This window comes from Cydia fagiglandana, chromosome 26 (genome assembly GCF_963556715.1).
Source record: "Cydia fagiglandana chromosome 26, ilCydFagi1.1, whole genome shotgun sequence".
NCBI classification, from domain to species: domain Eukaryota; kingdom Metazoa; phylum Arthropoda; class Insecta; order Lepidoptera; family Tortricidae; genus Cydia; species Cydia fagiglandana.
The window spans coordinates 10,262,361-10,284,593 of record NC_085957.1 but is presented as its reverse complement, the minus strand read 5'-3'; the positions used below and the strand labels follow the sequence as shown (position 1 = coordinate 10,284,593).

At 42.6% G+C, this 22,233-nt stretch overlaps 2 protein-coding genes across 2 annotated transcripts; both read left to right on the top strand.

The window, feature by feature from the left end:
- Positions 1-2,835: 2,835 nt before the first annotated feature.
- On the top strand, positions 2,836-4,748 carry LOC134677659 (uncharacterized). Its single transcript, XM_063536119.1, has 2 exons — positions 2,836-3,558; positions 3,609-4,748. Exons 1-2 carry the CDS (start codon positions 2,836-2,838, stop codon positions 4,746-4,748), a joined length of 1,863 nt encoding a protein of 620 aa, XP_063392189.1.
- Positions 4,749-18,712: 13,964 nt separating this feature from the next.
- Positions 18,713-19,420, top strand: LOC134677676 (uncharacterized). Its single transcript, XM_063536137.1, has one exon. The coding sequence runs from the start codon at positions 18,845-18,847 to the stop codon at positions 19,373-19,375; it is 531 nt and encodes a 176-aa protein (XP_063392207.1). The 5' UTR covers positions 18,713-18,844; the 3' UTR covers positions 19,376-19,420.
- The last annotated feature ends 2,813 nt before the right edge of the window (positions 19,421-22,233 follow it).

Below are 22,233 nucleotides of genomic sequence, written 5' to 3'. Positions count from 1 at the left end.
ATTTCTAAGCGTCAGCAACCCTAGCGTTGTGCCGGTGCGCGCGGTGCGGGGAGCGGCGCGCTGAAGGCCACTCCATTGTATTTTTGTGTAGGTATCAAAACGGTAGGTATTTGCGGTTTGTTTGAGAGATAAGTATCTGTTCGTAAGAACTATTATATAATCTGTGACTAAGCGAATATTTTATGAGGAAAGAGGTTAGTACCTATAGTTTGGCCCAGGACTGTCTCATTTCAAACAGACAGAGATAATCATACCGTCTTTGTCTTACGCTATAGTACTAGCACCCAACAGAAAGGGATGAGTATAATAAAATTATCCTGGTTCTTACTGATTGACAAGTTATGTTTGCCAGACTGGAGCTTTTTTGACCCTCTCCACAATTATGTTGTGCAGAAAAAAGTTAATATAACTATTTTTTTAAATAACACCATAAATCTAGATGGATCAGTTCACAACGTCAGTAAGACAGTTAAACACAATGAAAATTTCAAGTAAAAACCTAGCCCTTATTAAAATTACAGTGAACAAATGCTAAACTATGAATACGCAAAAAAATCACAGAAAAATCCAACACAAAGACCGAGGTGACATGATGCGACGAAACAGAAAGGAGCTTCACTCGACCGCACCTCGCGATCGGGGCGACGTCAAGAAATGTCCCAAGAAAGTATCTAAACAACGGTTTAAACCAACGAAAGCAGAGAGTATGCAAACGGATCTTGTGTCTCGTTCGACGAACACGTTTGCGGAGTCTCTGCCCCTTATTACTGAGAAGCGAACGATAAGCGAAAATGTGAGTGTGGAGGAAACTTTGAATTTTCGGAAGAGAGTTAAGGACCGTTACACGTTTAAGCGCCATCAGGTGTTGAAGAACGAAGATACTAGTCAATCTAATTGTGGAATACGAGTGGACAAATATGGTAAGTCTAAATGTGGCAGTGGAGACACTCCTGACTTCGGGCAAACTTGGCTCCGTTCGGGTCAGCATTGCTCCGAGCAATTATTACAGTTGACACAACTTGACGTCCCTTTACGTGCACGTCCACAGATAATGACATGAATTTTGGTGACCCTAAATAGCCAAAAGGGTTAGTGCGATCAATTAGAAAGGGATATTATCATGATTCGACCCTGAATCGCTGTCAAACTTCGGTTTTGTAGGAAGTGTACTTTCTGTACTGTAGTACTATTACTTATTCTGTGGTGCTACTTGGTATAGAAGAGACTAACGTACTTCCCAGAGTAGGTAGGTATATCAATCAGTATGAATTTACTAGAAAGAGAGCCCTATTTTTAACACCTTACTGCATATAATAAAAATATTTGTTTTAATTTGAACTTTAACCTCCTACGACCCAGTTTCGAAGAGGGTACTTCCGAGGAAGACCCAACGTCCTAATATTAGAACTAATTAATAAAGTACTGAACGCCCAGACCAAAAATTGATCTTATCTATTTAACCGCAACATATACAGCTGTCATATTTTAGGGGTGTTATAATATTGATTTAGGCTTGACAGACAAAAAGAAAAAACACCAATATCTTTTGTTCTTTATTCAGCACATTGGGCTGTCACATATAATCTACACGGAATCGAACAGTCTTCAAAATCTTATAAAAAGGTTGTGTTTAAAAACTTAATACTAGTAGAGATCAACAAAAATAGCTTTCAGCTTTATCTATTATGATCGACCACGGGATACTGCACTCAATCGACCTCGTCCTCGACCACGTCGCGAGACTGGTGTTGGGTTCGCAGGCTCCGATTCTGAACTAGTACTGCTGTCGCTGTCAATTTCGCCAGCTCTGGTTCTGGGTGGAAGATACTCATCTTCTATATCACCTTCTCCGAAGGGATCGTCGTCGTCGTCCTCGAAATCGGACTGTTGAAGAAGGTCAAGAACTTGACTATCTTTCAAAGCTGTAAAAAAAAAAGAAAACGTATGAGCCGAACGGCCTAAAACTATGACAAATTATATTGTAAATATCGTATTCTTTGTTTCTCTATCACACGCATGCAAAAACAGATTTGAATGAGCAAGATGCCAAACCATTAATAAAAAGCAACTTATAGTATACCCGCCCAGCATACTAGTACAAATAAATTATCGTCAAAAATACATATCGAAAATGACGACATTACGGTGAAATAACCATATTTACACAAACGTTATTAGTTTTTCTCAAAAACAATACAAAACACAGTAAGTTACAAATAAAGATTTCAAAGATATTAATAAGTTTGTGGGAACACTCGACTGACATCATGTGTTTTGGCAGAAACACGGAATTGTTCTGAAAAGAACAGTTTGCGATCGACTGACACTCTGCGATTAAACAGAGAAACATGACGTGCCCTGACAAGGGCAGTTTTATGTTGCTCTGAGAAGAGCATTTTACGTTGCCCTGATAAGGGCAGTTGCGTGCTCAGAAAAGAGCACTTTTATATTGTCCTGAGAAGGACAGTGTAATATCCGGAGCCCGCAGCATCCTCGTCGATCTCGTCGTGTCTTCAACCAGCGAGCACGTAGCAGCGGAGCGAGGCACGGCGATCCGACGACACGATGTTGACTCCACGGCGGCCGGCGAGCGAAAGGACACGCGCCGCCGGCGAACTCAGTTTTATTACAGCGCGGCACGCGCCGCGCCTGCGCAGTGGCACGCGCGCGCCCTCTCGCTTGCGCCCGCGCCCGCGCACCGACTATTTTCCATTCTTGTACATAACAACGAGCGTTTCTCTTCTACCTAAAACCTTCTGATCCACTCATAGCCCTACCTTGCTATAGTGGTGACCACCGACTCTGGACAAGACAAGAAGACTCACAATCAAGAAGATGCTTCCTGAAGATGAGAAGAAAAACGATGCCCCGGAAGAAACCAGTAGCGTCACCAGCCCATCTCCGGCAGCAGCACTCCTATCTCACGACGTGGCGGCAATATCCCTCTCACTGCGCGTCCCACCGTTCTGGCGAGACCAGCCAATACTCTGGTTCTGCAGTTTCGAGGCGGCAACGGCAGAGCTGAAGAGAAGCCAGGCGCAGCTCGCTCAGATGGTTATCGCGCAGCTAGAAAAACAAGATATTCAAAATATCAGCGACCTCATCTACTCCCCGCCTGAAGAAAATTACTACACCGTCATCAAAAACAGACTCATCTCGGTGTACGAGGAGAGCAACAGCGCGCAGACCAAGAAGCTGTTGTCCCAAGTCGAGCTCGGGGAGCAGAAACCCAGTCAGCTGCTACGACGGATGAAGACGCTGAACAAGGAGAAGTTTCCTGAGTCTACGATACAGATGATGTGGCTTGACCATCTCCCGCCACACGTACGCTCCGTGCTCACCGTCAGCGAAGCGTTTAAAATTAAAACGACGCTAGAGGACCTCGCGCTGCTCGCCGACAAAATGTTGGAGCACACGCCAACATCAGCGTCGCACCAAATCGCCGCAGTTTCCACTCCCGCATCAGTCTTACCAGCTTCGCTTCCAACACCTCCACCGTCCACGTCAGCTCTCGACACCCAGTACCTCATCGGCGAAATTAGAAGATTATCACTCGAAGTCGCCGAGCTCCGTTCGAGACCACGCGAAAGCTATAATCAACGCTACAGCCGCTCTCACCGCCGTTTCCCATCGCGATCGCGAAACCATTCGCAATCGCAAGACCGAAGCCCACGCAGCCGCAGAAGCTCGCCGATGCCGTATTGTCATTACCATCGTCGATTCGGTATGGACGCCCAGAAATGTGCACAGCCGTGCAGTTTCAAACCAATACCGGCAACTCCATCACCAGCGGAAAACTAGACGTAACGCTGGCTGCGGCGGAAACCGGCGTTACAACAAGATCACACCGCCTCTTCGTACGTGACCGAACCAGCAAACTCGTTTTCTTGGTTGACACGGGAGCCAACATCTCCGTCCTGCCAAGAACACCCGGCACGAAGGCGCAACCCCTACCCTTTCAACTGTACGCCGCCAACAATACCGTCATTCCCACCTACGGCGAGAAGACGCTGGAGCTCGATCTCAACCTACGCAGACCATTCCGGTGGAAGTTCATCATCGCTGCAGTGTCGAAGCCAATCATCGGTGCAGACTTCCTGGACTACCACCACATCATAGTCGACATCACCAAAAGGCGACTGATCGACGGCAAAACCCTACTATACACGAACGCACAACTCTGTACTGCAAACATACCTACCGTGCGCAGTATAGACGTGCAACAGTCGTACCACAACATACTTGCCGACTACCCTGGTACAACTCGCCTCACCTCCATGAAGCTCAGCCCGAAACACAACGTCGAACATTTCATCGAAACAACCGGACCACCACTTCACTGCAGACCACGTCCGATTGCACCGCACCGCTACGAACTCGTGAAGAAGGAATTCGCCAACATGATGGAACAGGGCCTATGCAGACCAAGCAAAAGCCCTTGGGCATCACCTCTTCACGTCGTACCGAAGAAGAATGGCGAATTACGTGTGTGTGGCGATTACCGACGGCTTAACGCAATCACTAAGCCCGACCGCTACCCAATCCCACGCATACGTGATTTTACCTACCAACTCGAGGGCAAACAAATATTCTCCACCTTGGACCTCAACCGCGCCTACCAACAACAGAAAAAAGGCATCCTGAAACGAAGAAATGAACCAGACACAACCACAACCACGCAAGTTCCTACAAGCGCGAGCACGACACGCCGAGGCCGCACTATTCGCCTGCCGGTACGCTTCGCTTGAGGGGGAACCCTGTGGGAACACTCGACTGACATCATGTGTTTTGGCAGAAACACGGAATTGTTCTGAAAAGAACAGTTTGCGATCGACTGACACTCTGCGATTAAACAGAGAAACATGACGTGCCCTGACAAGGGCAGTTTTATGTTGCTCTGAGATGTAGCGATGCTACGTATTTGCCTAGGGTAAATACATGCTTTTCCATACAAGATAACCGGTACAACATGACTGTCGCATTTCCAACAAAATAACATACACCAGAGTATGACACTTATGTAAAACTATAATGTACCTTCTCAGCTGTAGGTTGGTTGGCATATCCTGCCTCCTGGTTAACTGGTTTCGAAGAAACAAGGCTAAAGAGTATGCCACTTGAACGGAACTTGTCACCCAGATTGCGCGGAGATTGGTGAACCAAACCTGGCTTCATGCATATCAAAATGATCCCCCTGGTCTACCCCAACTGCTCAAATAGGTCACTTCCTAATTTAATTAGTATTTTAGAATCATTTTCGGAATTTTTATGAAACATAAATAGTGAATATGAAGGTGTGAAAAGGTTGAAATTTTGACAGGAGAACTGTCAGAGAGTAGACTATGCGTTTAGTTACCGCATCGGAAAGAAGGTATTCTGAATGAAACAAGGTAGGAAACGTACGATAGAAATATAATTATTAGTAATTATTATTAACCACTTAAAATATTACAAGTATTAATGAGCATTGATATTTTTTCGAGAGTCATATGATTTGGAAAAGGTTTAAGTTGGTTTGACGTTTGATGCGTCGATATGGATCGAAACGGAGGGCTGGGGATTTTGCTAGAATCGACAATGGATGGGTAGTTGGTACTGGGGCACGCTAGCATTTATACAGTTCCTAATTGAACATCGAAATAAACCGCCTCGCCCCCTTCCGCCGCCTGCCCTGGCCGGTGGAAGATTGGGATATATGTAAAGTGCGCCGTGTGTGTATGTGTTGTGCGCGAAAAGGGCGTAGCCCACCGAGTGCTTTCCGTGCCGCCGGCGAGCGCAAGCATGGCCGACGGTCGTGTTGCTCCGAGCGCCGTTGCGCGCTCCCTGATGTGCTGAGCGTCGTGGGGACGCTGGTTTTCACCGCAGGGCGCAGTTTCCAAGGCCTGTGGACTGCGTGCCGCCTGGCGATCCCGAGGTGCTTCACACAGGCTTCCCCTTCACTTGCGTGGCCTATCGGCTCCGAGGCGCATCACGTTGGCGCCACCATCAAGCTGTAGGGCACGGCCTTGACCCGCGAGCCGTGTGTCGGACAGCCTTGCCGCGGTCCGACGACCCCAAGGTCTCATCGCGCGGGTCCTCCTTGTGGAACTCCTGAGCGCCGCGGGTTGTTCTCGCTCGGGCTTGCCAAAGCCGGAGCTTGAGGAACGCCCGCCGCCCACCGTCAGCGATCCGCCTGCTGCGTTAAATACCAGCGGGCCTGTGGATGATAGCTACGTTCGGTACCCGTGAGTGCACTAGACTTTTATCCCAGGTTTTGGCCAAAACCCCGCGTCTCGTTCATCTCGCGATCGTAGATTAAGGTTTACTATAGTGTCATCCCATAACCGCCGACAGTTTAGAGAAACCGATTGTATTCTGAGCAGCGCCCGCCCTAAAGCGGAGTGCATTGTAGTAGTTAGCGAATTATATTAAATTGCATGTCATATATTTGGTTTTATCTTTTCAATATCCTATCAAGTTCCCATTAACCAGGTTAGAGTAACAAGAGGACCCTTGCACTCCAATAGTCCAATGTTTCACTGCGGATCTTATCCGAGGCACTATTTCCATTAATTATTTAAACATTTTAAAAACCTTATTATTTCCTATACACAACATCATTTTTTATATACGACAATGGCGCCCGAAAAAAAGTTTTAAATATCAACCTGGTTGCTGTGAGCTTGGGAGAGCGATAAGATAAATGTATAAAACTAGTATCAGTTAAAAAAAGAATTAAATGCAATTATAGGTCTTAAAAAATACAATATCATTTAATTTGTAACTTTACTTGTGACAGAGTAGCAAATTTATTATTTATTGTAATTATTATTAGGCTACACTATGAATAGTTAGCATAGCGCTTAGCCACAAATTATTTTTTCTACCACGCTCCAGTCGAGAGCATAGTGGTAGTTTACTTCAATACTTCATATATCTACCGAAGTGTTATTAGCTTATAATACTTAGGTGCACACCCTGACACAAGTAAAGCAGCAATCTTACCGACATGTCGGAGGAGGAAGGGGACGAATTCCATGACACAGGTGAGAGGGAAGGCAAACCCCCCACCACTACTCGTGAATTAACAGGATTCAATCCTTCGTATGTCAATACACGACCGCGGGGTGCTGCTGCAGACGCCCACCCACCCGGCCCATCCACGCCAAAACCACTAGAGTCTATTTTACCATATTTGGGGGCTCCGGGCCTTGTCCGTCAAACCAACTCAACCTTAACAGGGGCAGTCACTACAACCCCTACGACGGGGACTACAGGCAGTACAGAACGCATCGTGCATGTATTGCGCGAGGACCATTTGCGGTCGTGGAATTTGAAATTTTCAGGTGACTCAGATGTCACCGACTTCTTCCTTAGGATTGATGACTACAGACGTAGCCGAGACACCCCGGAGCACAAAGTGCTTAAATGTTTTGCAGATTTACTAAGCGGTAAAGCCTTAGATTACTATAGGCACATACGCGACGGAGTCTCCTCGTTGTCGGAATTGCAAGATCTTTTCAGATCGTTTTTTACATCAATAGACAATGATTATACTTTAGAAAAAACTATTCGAGAACACCGACAATCACCAGGCCAATCATTACATTTTTACATATTGGAGATGCAAACTATGAATGCGCGGCTGACAACAAAATTATCAGAAACAACCTTACTGCAGATAATTAAACATAACATTTTGCCATCATATGGGCACCTGTTGGCTGTCGACGACTCGAATAGCATCCAAAATCTTATTGCTATAGGCAAACGTTTTGAAGCTTATTCAGGCTTACCTGGGTCTACAAATAATCCCAAAACAACAAAACAAATAAAACAAATTAACGAAATTAAAACTTATAATCAGAGAAATTTCAAGAGCAATAATACACAAAGACAGGTAAATAATAAAAACAACCAACTTACTTGTAAAAAATGTAAAAAATCGGGACATTCATACCAACAATGCCGCACTATTCCAGGCATTGTTTGTTTTCAGTGCGGTCAGAAAAATGTGCTTACAAGCACCTGCCACAAATGCAACTCTGCTAAGGGCAGACCAGCGCCGGAAGCAGACAATGTCCAAAAAAACTAGATAGACCAGGAGCCATCAAAACAATATCAAACACACTATATTTAGGTGCGGTGACTCCTGGTGTAAAGGCGGTTGAAGGAGATAACCGAATTTACATTGATTTTGAGGTACGAGAACGAGTATATACAGGTCTAATGGACTCAGGAGCAAATTTAAGTATAATAGGGAACAATTACCATAAACATTTCTTAAACTTAGGATTTAATTTAATAAATTACACTACAACTGCGACTTGTGCAAACCGCTCTGTCGTTGAGGTCATAGGTAAAATCCTATTACCAATCAATTTCAGAGGGATGCTTTATAATATCATGTTTATGGTAATCCCAGAAGTATCTGATGACTTCATTTTTGGCATGGATTCTATATTAACACTAGAATTAATAGATATTTTTAAATTAAAAGATATTCACCTTCTAAAAAGGAAAACATCACTTAGGCCGGAGTCACTAAAAACATTATGTGCCATAGTGCCAAAACATGATCTCTCCCCTCTCGAATCAATTCAATTGGACAAAGTAATAAATGAATTTAAGTCAATCAGTACAGAGGAGCGAGGTCTGGGTAAAACATCTCTAGTAGAGCACAAGATCACAACAACGGGGCCACCAATAAAACAACGATATTATCCGCTTTCACCGGTTAAACTGAAGGCTTTAAATGACGAAGTAGACCGGATGCTTCAGCTGGGCGTGATAGCACCATCTAAATCACCATGGTCTAACCCCGTTGTTATGACCCCAAAAAAAGACGGTTCCTGGAGATTTTGTTTAGACGCCAGGAAACTTAACGACGTCACAGTCAAGGACTCATATCCTGTACCATACATTAATTCAATTTTAGATAATTTACGTGGCACACGTTATTTAAGCTCAATCGACTTGTCGGCGGCTTACTGGCAAATTTCTTTATGTGACTCCGACAACGTCGACGGCTCCGGCACGTCATGTCAAAAATGTGCATTTGTGGTACCAAACCGCGGACTATTTGAATTTAAACGCGTCCCGTTCGGTATCTCGAACGCGGGCTGTGAATTACAACGTTTGGTAGACTCTCTTTTTCACCATAAATACGGCGAGAAGATATTCGCATATTGTGACGACCTTCTCATAGCCACCAATTCGTTTGAAGAGCATATCGTTATTTTAAATGACGTTTTTCAAGCTTTAAGCAAGGCAGGTCTAACTATAAATTTTAGTAAGTGCGAATTTTGTAAATCAGAGCTTAGGTACCTTGGATACATAGTCGGTTCACAAGGTCTACTAACAGATCCACAAAAGCTAGATAGCATTAAAAACTTCCCGCGCCCAACAACCGCTAAGCAACTACGCGCATTTATAGGGCTCTGTTCTTATTACCGACGATTCGTGGCAAATTTTTCAACTATCATAGCCCCGATGACAGCTTTAATTGGCAAGAAGAAGGGTAGAGACACCGTAGACTGGACAGTGGAAGCAGAGAGGTCATTCCTAGCGCTTAAAGAAGCCCTCACCCAGGCTCCGGTGCTCGCCTGCCCTGATTTTTCCAAACCATTCCAGATCCATTCAGATGCATCAAGCGTCGGCATCGGGAGCGTACTTATTCAGGAATTGAGCGGTATAGAACACCCTGTAGCTTTTTATTCTAGGTTGCTTACGAAAACCGAACGAAATTACAGCACAACCGAACGTGAACTCCTAGCATTAGTGGACTCAATAAACCATTTTAGACCGTACATAGAAGGTAGCCGCTTTGTGGTGGTCACCGACCATATGTCGCTAAAATGGCTCAAAACGCTAAACAACCCTTCAGGTCGTTTGGCGCGATGGGCAATGCAGTTATCTTGTTTTGACTTTGAAATTAGACATAAAAAAGGCTCCATGCACGTAGTACCAGACGTTTTGTCACGTATTGAGGCAGTAATATTCGAAGGAGGTTGCAGTTCTAAAGATAATTGGTATAATAAATTATTTAAAAATGTAGAAACAAACCCAGTATTTCATAAAAACTATCAAATAAAAAATAAAGTACTATTTAGATATTCAAAACCAATATCAAATTTACAGACCGAAAATAATTGGAAAATAGTTTTGCCTAGAGAATTAATACCAGAATGCATTAAAGAAAATCATGAAAAACTAACAGTACATCCTGGCACATTTAAAACTTTCTCAAAAATTAAAGAAAACTATTTTTGGAAAGGCATGTATGCAGACGTGAAAAATTATGTGGCCACGTGTGAGAAGTGTAAAGCATACAAACACTCAAATCAGCCTCCACATGGGCACATGACAAACCAGAAAAAGGTTAATAAACCTATACACACTCTATCTATCGACCTAATAGGTCCTTTAGTACAATCATATTCTGGTCACGTCTACATACTATCTATAGTTGATGTATTTACAAAATATTGTTGGATTCACCCACTTAGAACTGCAACAACTAAAACAGTAACTACATTTATAGAATCAGAAATTTTAAATAAAGAGGGAATCCCATGTGTTTTAATCTGCGACAACGCAACAATATTCCAAAGTAAACAATTTAAAGATTTTTGTGCCACACACTCAATACCAAGGATATTTTATAACGCATATTACGCACCTCAATCTAATACAGTAGAACGCTTTAATCAAACTATTGAGACCTGCCTAGCTATTTTAGTAGGACAAGACCAAAGGAACTGGTCCAAGTACCTACCGCAAATCCAGCTATCTTTGAATAGCACTATTAATATTGTAACGGGGCATACACCATTCTTGTTGGCAAAGGGGCGAGAGATGATGACGGATGGCATGCTGCATTCCATTAGGGGCGGTATTCCAAATTCGTTAGACGACCTCCAAATTTCCAACCGGTCCGACAGAGCAACTGCTCTCAACGAGATGGCAGATATCTTCCAGCGCGTCACTGATGCTTTGACCAAAGCGTACAAACAAAACGCGGTACGATATAACCTGCGCCGTAAGGAACTGCGGCTAAGCGTAGGCGATATCGTATGGAGGCGTAATTTTGTACAGTCAAATGCAGCACACTTCTTCTCCGCAAAATTGGCACCGCGCTTCCTGAAATGCAAAGTCATTAAGAAGCATTCGGATGTCGTATATGATCTTCAGGAGATAGACACGGGTAAAATTGGAAAGTATCATGTCAAGGACATAATTAAAGTCCCACAAGGTGTATGTCACACGTAACAATTTATTTTATATTATTAGGGCATACTAAGATTTAGCCCATTATTTTTTTTTCAAGCATACATGCTTCTTTGACCCAACTGGTCAACATTTGTTCCAAACATTTCCTAGGAAATCAAATTTTATAAGTAACTACATACCCTAAGGGCCCAGGGTGACTCAATTATGGTGGATATAATACACTAAGTAGGACATGGAAAAGGAAACCAAGTTTTTTCTTTTTCAATTAATGCAAGCCCATTGGCTGCATATTGGAGTTTGATTTAAGTGCGGGTTACAAGTAACTTCCACTATCACTAGTATAAGTAACAAATAAAAACTACCAACTAGTAACCACATTATATTAGGGTACTAGTGGCTTTGTATTTGTAGGAATATAGGCATAGCAGAGCATGCTATAGTAAAACATAACTATTAGTATATCAATAGGTAGCATTACATTAGGAATAGAAATACATGTAATATACTAATTAATTAGAATAAATTAGCCTAATCAAAGATAACTAATATTTTTGTTAGCATTAAAAGATATCAATTAGCCTCAAAATGAGAGTTAGCTCATTATTAACTATAGCGACTACATTATACAACTTAAGACTATTTCAAAGGAAATCTAGGTTATATTTTTTAGTTGAGTAGCAGAAACCACAGTGTGGTGGCCACACGCTGTGATTTCTAATGTGAAACATGTGATAGTCATGATCTGACCACAGCATAGTGTTAAGAGGTATACGTCTACGTTATAGTTCTAGAACATAATATAGGTAAATTAAAGATAAATATTAAGTAGCATACGAAACAAATAAATATAGGTTTAGTGTCAAACGATAATAAATATGGAGCGCATGTATATGTCCGCATGTATAGTTAACGTCCTACTGGACCAGATGATTTTTTGGGAAAAGATTTTTTTTTCTCCGGTTACCCCGGCTGCCTCGGTTAAGCGGCGCTTAACCTCTTTGCCGAGAGAGGGGATATTGTAGCGATGCTACGTATTTGCCTAGGGTAAATACATGCTTTTCCATACAAGATAACCGGTACAACATGACTGTCGCATTTCCAACAAAATAACATACACCAGAGTATGACACTTATGTAAAACTATAATGTACCTTCTCAGCTGTAGGTTGGTTGGCATATCCTGCCTCCTGGTTAACTGGTTTCGAAGAAACAAGGCTAAAGAGTATGCCACTTGAACGGAACTTGTCACCCAGATTGCGCGGAGATTGGTGAACCAAACCTGGCTTCATGCATATCAAAATGATCCCCCTGGTCTACCCCAACTGCTCAAATAGGTCACTTCCTAATTTAATTAGTATTTTAGAATCATTTTCGGAATTTTTATGAAACATAAATAGTGAATATGAAGGTGTGAAAAGGTTGAAATTTTGACAGGAGAACTGTCAGAGAGTAGACTATGCGTTTAGTTACCGCATCGGAAAGAAGGTATTCTGAATGAAACAAGGTAGGAAACGTACGATAGAAATATAATTATTAGTAATTATTATTAACCACTTAAAATATTACAAGTATTAATGAGCATTGATATTTTTTCGAGAGTCATATGATTTGGAAAAGGTTTAAGTTGGTTTGACGTTTGATGCGTCGATATGGATCGAAACGGAGGGCTGGGGATTTTGCTAGAATCGACAATGGATGGGTAGTTGGTACTGGGGCACGCTAGCATTTATACAGTTCCTAATTGAACATCGAAATAAACCGCCTCGCCCCCTTCCGCCGCCTGCCCTGGCCGGTGGAAGATTGGGATATATGTAAAGTGCGCCGTGTGTGTATGTGTTGTGCGCGAAAAGGGCGTAGCCCACCGAGTGCTTTCCGTGCCGCCGGCGAGCGCAAGCATGGCCGACGGTCGTGTTGCTCCGAGCGCCGTTGCGCGCTCCCTGATGTGCTGAGCGTCGTGGGGACGCTGGTTTTCACCGCAGGGCGCAGTTTCCAAGGCCTGTGGACTGCGTGCCGCCTGGCGATCCCGAGGTGCTTCACACAGGCTTCCCCTTCACTTGCGTGGCCTATCGGCTCCGAGGCGCATCACGTTGGCGCCACCATCAAGCTGTAGGGCACGGCCTTGACCCGCGAGCCGTGTGTCGGACAGCCTTGCCGCGGTCCGACGACCCCAAGGTCTCATCGCGCGGGTCCTCCTTGTGGAACTCCTGAGCGCCGCGGGTTGTTCTCGCTCGGGCTTGCCAAAGCCGGAGCTTGAGGAACGCCCGCCGCCCACCGTCAGCGATCCGCCTGCTGCGTTAAATACCAGCGGGCCTGTGGATGATAGCTACGTTCGGTACCCGTGAGTGCACTAGACTTTTATCCCAGGTTTTGGCCAAAACCCCGCGTCTCGTTCATCTCGCGATCGTAGATTAAGGTTTACTATAGTGTCATCCCATAACCGCCGACAGTTTAGAGAAACCGATTGTATTCTGAGCAGCGCCCGCCCTAAAGCGGAGTGCATTGTAGTAGTTAGCGAATTATATTAAATTGCATGTCATATATTTGGTTTTATAGCTGGGGTTCTAAGGTCCACCACCTTGCATTTTGGAGACAAAGCAAACCGCTTGGAACAGGTGTTCCTGGGGATGATCTGAGCCGATTAAGCCCGGTTGCCAAGAGGTTCCACCCAGCAGGTGGGCAGGGGAGGGGGGGCAAAAGTGGCTCCGGCGCGCCTCACTCTAAGCTATATATCTGCATACATCTAGCAAGTATATCAAGTTTGGTGTCTTTTTCGTGTAATTCGAGGATGAAAAATTCATTTCTGTGACTAAATTTTCACTCTTCCATACAAAAAAATCGAGAAATTAAAAATTCCAAAAAAATCTTTTCACTTTTTTTTTCGAAAATCCTCTACAAAATTAAAACTATGAGGATTTGCTCTAGAAAAAAAATACCTGTGAATAGCCCAGTTATCCTACTATATAGAATAGTAAACTTGTTAAACATTTTTTTTTCATAACTCTGATAAAAAAATGTTTTGTGTCGCGCGGCGTACCTGCATTGTAAGAGCGGTATGCAGCGTTTAGGATTTTTAAGTATGTTTCGATGGTTTCTGATAAGTTGTTATTCTTCTGGTTGTAGAAAATTACTTCTGGACGTGATATATATACAAATATAAATTAAATGTATAAATATAGATGTTGGGAAAACTTTCGCCAATAGAGTTATTATAAATGTGATAAAATTAACAAAGCAGATATTTGATTAAAATGCGGGTTAAAATACGAGTAAGATATATATTGTTCGCAATTGCCACTATATGCCCATGGGTCCGTGCATTTTAGTTTTTTCTTAACGCAGTTGCACCTCCCTGCGCATTTTGTTTTGCAGCGGCAACGAATAAGCTCTAAACAAGCAGCAGCCGCCGCAGGTATGTAGGCTTGTACATATGGGCTCCCAATAACCATTTTGTTTGGACCAGCTCCAGTCAGCAGGACATGGAAGCTGTTGCTGAGGGGCTATAATCTGTCCCCAAACATAGCCTCCTTGGTAAACTGCACGGAGAATATGTTTACGTAGGTAGCGCATCTTCCATTGGAGGCAGATTCTCTAACTGAAGATTATTTTTTGTAAAAAGTACTTTTCGGCACTCTTTTACACTTGTACTTGTACCTGATCCGAACACTGTAACACAATGCATAGTATCAAAATAATGTCTAAGGACCAATTCACATCTCGTAATTCAAATCTGTTCAGATTTAATATTGTAAGACTCTTACTTGTCATACAAGACAATAACATTTTTTTCCAAAATTGGCTGCTCAATGTTGTTTTGTTTACCGTATTTAAATCCCTCCGGAACATTACAAGGACCACTAAAACCAGGATTGTCAGATCCCTCATATTTCCCACTTTTCTGTATGCTGTATGTCTCACATGGACACTAAGGGCATCCGAAAAACAGAAAGTGAATGCACTAGAGATGTGGTGCTGGAGACGAATGCTGGGCATATCATGGACTGAGCATCAATTATTGAGGAGCTTGGCATTAAAGAGCGGTTGCTTTCTACGGGCAAAACTCGGTACTCAACTTCTTTCGATACGTGTCTCGTCGAGACGGAACCTCTACAGAACGTCTAGTTGTGCAAGAAAGAGTAGGAAGTGACAGGGCTAGGGGAAGATCTCTAATGAGATGTACTGACCAAACCAAATCAGTGTGTCGGTCACAGTAAGCGAATGCTTACGGAAAGCAGCTCTACGGGAGGAATGGCGACGTGTCGTTAAATGAGTCGCTCAAAAGTTTTCATAATGGCCACGACCACTCTATCAAGAGTGTAACGAAGAAGAAGGCCCTCCGTTACAGCAGGATATGCGCTTTAAGCTTGAAATACGCTTTTTTTTCCCTTTCCACACACAAAAGAAACTGTGTTGTAACCTGAAAAGGCGTGGAAGAATGGCAAGACTACTATCCTTTCTGGTCCTGTAAAATAAATCATATATCTATGAGTTAAAAATAAAATCATATATTTAAAGAAAGTTAGCAGCACGTGACCATTATTAGCCCAGTTGACCTGTCTCTTATTGCGGTGACATATTTATTTATTTTATTTACAATTAATGGAAGAACTACAAACGTTAGCTTAAGAAAATGCAATAGCATGGCACGAGAGGAACAGGTGATTCTTTCCTGTGCCAACCCTCCATTAATTGTAAATAAAATAAATATGTCACCGCAGTATACGAGACAGCTCACCAGGGCAATTGGTCAAGTGCTGCAAACTTTCTTTAAATATATGATTTTATTTGTAACGCATAGATATATAATTTATTTTACAGGACCAGAAAGGTCAGAAGTCTTGTCATTCTTCCACACCTTTTCAGGTTGCGACACTGTTTCTTTTTTGTATGGACAGGGAAAAAAGCGTATTTCAAGCTTGGAGCGCATATCCTGCCGTAACGGAGGGGTTTAAATACGGCAAACAAGGCAATATTGAGCAGGCATTGCCAATATTGATAAAAATTGTTATTGTCTTGTATGGCAAGTAAGAGTCTTACAATAGTAAGTATGGACAGATTTGAATTACGAGGTGTGAATTGGCCCCTAGACGTTATTTTAACAAAATGCATAGTATTTTGTTACTGATTTTACGAGTACATCAGGTACAAGTACGAGTGCAAAAGAGTGCCGAAAAGTACTTTTTACAAAAAAAAATCTTCAGTTAGAGAATCTGCATCCAATGGAAGATGCCCTACCCACGTAAACATATTTCTCCGTGCAGTTTACCAAGGAGGCTATGTTTGGGGACAGATTATAGCCCCTCAGCAACAGCTTCCATGTCCTGCTGACTGGAGCTGGTCCAAACAAAATGGTTATTGGGAGCCCATATGTACAAGCCTACCTGCGGCGGCTGCTGCTTGTTTAGAGCTTATTCGTTGCCGCTGCAAAACAAAATGGGCAGGGAGGTGCAACTGCGTTAAGAAAAAACTAAAATGCACGGACCCATGGGCATGTAGTGGCAATTGCGAACAATATATATCTTACTCGTATTTTAACCCGCATTTTAATCAAACATCTGCTTTGTTAATTTTATCACATTTATAATAACTCTATTGGCGAAAGTTTTCCCAACATCTATATTTATACGTTTAATTTATATTTGTATATATATCACGTCCAGAAGTAATTTTCTACAACCAGAAGAATAACAACTTATCAGAAACCATCGAAACATACTTAAAAATCCTAAACGCTGCATACCGCTCTTACAATGCAGGTACGCCGCGCGACACAAAACTTTTTTTTTATCAGAGTTATGAAAAAAAAAATGTTTAACAAGTTTACTATTCTATATAGTAGGATAACTGGGCTATTCACAGGTATTTTTTTTTCTAGAGCAAATCCTTATAGTTTTAATTTTGTAGAAGATTTTCGAAAAAAGAAGTGAAAAGATTTTTTTGGAATTTTTTATTTCTCGATTTTTTTGTATGGAAGAGTGAAAATTTAGTCACAGAAATGAATTCTTCATCCTCGAATTACACGAAAAAGACACCAAACTTGATATAGTTGCTAGATGTATGCAGATATATAGCTTAGAGTGAGGCGCGCCGGAGCCACATTTGCCCCCCCTCCCCTGCCCACCTGCTGGGTGGAACCTCTTGGCAACCGGGCTTAATCGGCTCAGATCACCCCCAGAAACACCTGTTCCAAGCGGTTTGCTTTGTCTCCAAAATGCAAGGTCCCCTTAGAAAACAGGACCTTAGAACTTCTGCTATTATCTTTTCAATATCCTATCAAGTTCCCATTAACCAGGTTAGAGTAACAAGAGGACCCTTGCACTCCAATAGTCCAATGTTTCACTGCGGATCTTATCCGAGGCACTATTTCCATTAATTATTTAAACATTTTAAAAACCTTATTATTTCCTATACACAACATCATTTTTTATACACGACAGAGAAGAGCATTTTACGTTGCCCTGATAAGGGCAGTTGCGTGCTCAGAAAAGAGCACTTTTATATTGTCCTGAGAAGGACAGTGTAATATCCGGAGCCCGCAGCATCCTCGTCGATCTCGTCGTGTCTTCAACCAGCGAGCACGTAGCAGCGGAGCGAGGCACGGCGATCCGACGACACGATGTTGACTCCACGGCGGCCGGCGAGCGAAAGGACACGCGCCGCCGGCGAACTCAGTTTTATTACAGCGCGGCACGCGCCGCGCCTGCGCAGTGGCACGCGCGCGCCCTCTCGCTTGCGCCCGCGCCCGCGCACCGACTATTTTCCATTCTTGTACATAACAACGAGCGTTTCTCTTCTACCTAAAACCTTCTGATCCACTCATAGCCCTACCTTGCTATAAGTTGAACTAACCTCTTCTCGTTTCACGTGTCATTGGTGCGACGTATCGTGACAGAAAACCGAAGATACCCCTCCCTGCTCACTTTAAGCAGTGCTGCCTCAATGCCAAATATATCCACAGACTAACCGACAACGTAGAGATGACATGGCGCGTAATATAAAAATACCAGGTGCCAGTAAATATTTTGTTCTAGTACTATCACAGTGGGTCATTGCTCCAAGTCTCTGTTTAAATACTTGGGCTTTCACTGCAAACTGATTTTGTCCTAGTATTATCACTTTGAACCCCAGGAGGTTAAATAGCTATCAATAGAGTTGCATATACCTATGGCTCTGTATATTAGGGTAAGGCCCCCCCACATCTGGCGTCTTTCGAGCGTCGGCGTCTACAATTCTATGGCCGACGTCGACGCAGCGTCGACGCAACTGCGCAGCGACGTCATTTTCCATAGCGCTGGACCGACGCCGACAGACGCCGACGCTCGAAAGACGCCAGATGTGGGGGGGCCTTAATGAGTTAACTTCCTCAGAGAAGTCACTTGAATCTAGTGAAATTACTCACACATTCATTTCAATTTGGTTTGGTTTGATATCTTACAGTTAATATTTTCTTCGTGTTGGTGTGATGAAATAGTGTTTATCTTATTTGGTGTTTTTTACAGATCCGTCGAAGCATCATTTTCAGTATGTCGAAAAACAAAAATCCAAAGATTCTCGAGATGCCAAAAAGTTAGACAGAACTTCAGTGCATAGAGCCGTGAGCGCTATAAAATTGAAACGCTCGCCCAAACTCGACAATATGTCGGAGCGCAGGAAATCGCATACAGAAACAGAGAAAAATTACACTAGAAAATCTAAGCCGTCGATAAAAACTCTTACGTCGAAATTGGACACGCGCGTACACAAAGCGGTCAACTTCGTCGATCTGCACGCTCGAAAACCGCTGGACGCAAAAATACCAAAGTACCCTAAACCGAAGTCCAAAATACCTATGATTGTAAAAAATAGTAAAACGCCTCAAAGCACAAAGCGGTTTCGTAAGACAGTGCGGTATCCTTCGCCGATTTTTAAAAGCGCGGAATCGATGCCTACAGAGATAGCGAAGTGGGTACCGGAGTCGGTTGATCCACATACGAGGCCTTATTACGACGCTTGGGTGACCAAGACTGCCACAGCCTCTATGAAGATGTTAAAGGAAGCAAATCTAGACGAGACCAAACTTCTTCGAAGGTTAGAATTGGAGATAAAGAGGTCACCCGAGCTTCGGTATAGAAAGTTTGCGGAAGAAGAGTATGCGGGGAGGATACGGGTAAAGCGGAGGGTAAAGTGATGTCCTGTCATTGTGCTGTTTTGTGGATATAAGAGACGTTTTTATCATTCAGTTTTTTATTTATCAGCAATCTCGTCAATAGTTTATTACTATGGAATAATATTAACATCAATAAATTGAAGGGATGTTTACAAAAACAACATAACTGACAACACTGGTTGACACCTGAAACGATTAACAATGTTTTTAAAAAAGTGTCAACCGCTCTAAGCAGTTATGTTGTTTTTGTAAACATCCCTTCAATTGCTCGAATAATTAGCATAAGATATATTATGTACAACGTTCATAAGTGCTTGTTGCTAGACTTACATCAATAAAGTATACAGCGTGTATTTTTAATATTACCTCAAAATACACGTTATATTTGACTTTGACAATGCGAAAAGAATACATGTATAGTTCTATGTATACCGATTAGTGTCTGACCGAAACATGTTTTTTTGCCGAAACCGAATGTTCGGCTTTGGCTCTAGTTTCGGCCGAAACCGAAACCGAAACTTTTGTAGACTTGTTAAAATCGTTGAAAAAATGTCATAAAACCCCTTTTATACACATATTATGGGGCTGTCAACACCCAATATCCTTGAAATTGATGTTACTTAAGCAGTTTGTTAAGAAAATTACTAGAGTTAAACCAAGATAATTCTGCAACGATTTTGATAACCCACGCTCAAGTGTTATTTTAAACGTCAAAACTTCTATGAAATTATGACGTATAAATAACATTTGCACTAGTTGCACTGCGTATGCGATCAAAATCATTGCAGAATTTTCTTGGTCTAACTCTATTCATTCACCAGTCAAGTTATTAACATGTAGATACAGGGTCAACCAAAAAACCAACCAAAAACGCAAGCGCGAAATTTTTTGTTGACAATATCGCAAGGCCGGGTGCCAATCTTCACCTGGGCCTAAAAGTCCGAAGTGCCCCAGTGAGGCGAACTTTCATGCGAAGTCAAAGCCGTGCTTCAGGCTTCAGGACTAGTAGTTGAGCACAGACTCCAACCAATGTCCATTGTATATATTAAAAAGCGAGACCGCAGGCCGAGCATGGCGCAGCGAGGCCAAAGGCTAAGCTGAAGTAGAGGACATGTGGAACACAAACCAATAGTAAATTGAGGTAAAATCACTCATTCACTCCGAAACAATTAGACAGTGTGCGCGTTATAGGTATTGACAGTCTCTTAAGACTGCGTCGAGCGTCCAGTGGCGCCCTCATTAGTGGAATTGTGTTTTATAATAAAGCAAATAATTTCTGTACCTATACATGAATCAGTATAATATGTCATAGGTGTTAATATTGTTGTCCTACTCGTACTCATTCTCCAACTTTTGGTCTTATTCCGAAGTACCATTTCGTAAGTTTCGGCCCGGCCGAAAGGTTCGGCCGTTTTTTGGCCGAAACCGAAACTACAGCCGAAACATGACTTTGGCCGAAACTGGCCGAAACCGAAACCGAACCTTCGGTCGGACACTAATACCGATATAGATTGCCACTTTGGCAAATTATGATGTGATAGTGCATCTCTGGATAATAATGATATAACTTAGACCTACCTTCACTAACCATCAAGTACAGTCACCTGTATTCAAAAAAGGAATCATCATGTCCCACCAAGAGCTTTAAGTTCCGGTGAAACCTAATTCTATCGGTATCGTCTTGGGTCGTCCCATTCGTTTTTCGTCAAGTTCTTAAATTAGTCCTATTCTGCTTTCGTCATTCATTCTACATTGAAAGCCACCGACGATTGTGATGAATGTAGAATTAGTGACGAAAGCAGAATAGGACTAATTTAAGAACTAGACGAAAAACGAATGGGACGACTCAAGACGATACCATTCTATCAAACCCAGTGCACAATTAACTTAGACGCAATTTAGTTAATCTTGATCTAAAGTGCCGAAATGCCGAAGTTTTTTTATATACCACGACGGTGGTAAATAAGCGTATGGTCCGCCGAAATGAAAGCGAACATTGTCCATAGCCAATGGACGCTTGCATTCAATAAGAATGCTAACTTAGTATGTTGACGCCAGCGGTCAACGGAAAAATGCAGGATCGCGGTATCGTCTTGGGACGTCCCATTCGTTTTTCGTCAAGTTCTTAAATTAGTCCTATTCTGCTTTCGTCACTCATTCTACATTCGTCACAATCGTCGGTGGCTTTCAATATAGAATGAGTGACGAAAGCAGAAAAGGACTAATTTAAGAACTTGACGAAAAACGAATGGGACGACCCAAGATCTAACGACAAACATCCTGGGAACCTTCCATAATAATGAATAGAATCAGGCGTTCGTTGCGAAAATCCATATTTATTAAAACCAAAATATTACTTTGCTAATCCGCGGAGAGTGCTGATTGACTAGCACGTTATCTTTACGTGGATTAGCAAAGTAATATTTTAGTTTCAATTAACCTACCATAAGGAAGGGAATCGACAATAACACTGTACTCTTCTCAACGAAGTTTTTCCCATAACAATTAGAGAAAAATGTACAGCCAGAGTCTTAATATCGTAATTTGTAAGGCCGACGCAGCTCGTCAACTGTCTTGTTAAACGAAGCCGGGGGGCCGAAGGCTGGTAAAGGCCGAAGGCAGAGCTCAGCGTAGGGCCGAAGAGTCACCTGAGGGATGTTAGAACTTAAACACGACCCAATAGTAAAAGTCGTAGGCCTTGGCCTTAGGCCGAAAACGCTTTCTTATCAGTATTTTAAAACTGATTTTGAAATTAATGTGATAAATCACGGAATAAGAAATAACCGTACCCGGAGTCAGTCTTCTATTGAAAACTTTGTTTACACCAAGTGAAACATCCAGCAATCCAGGAAATATCACCTGTAAAATACATGACGTAT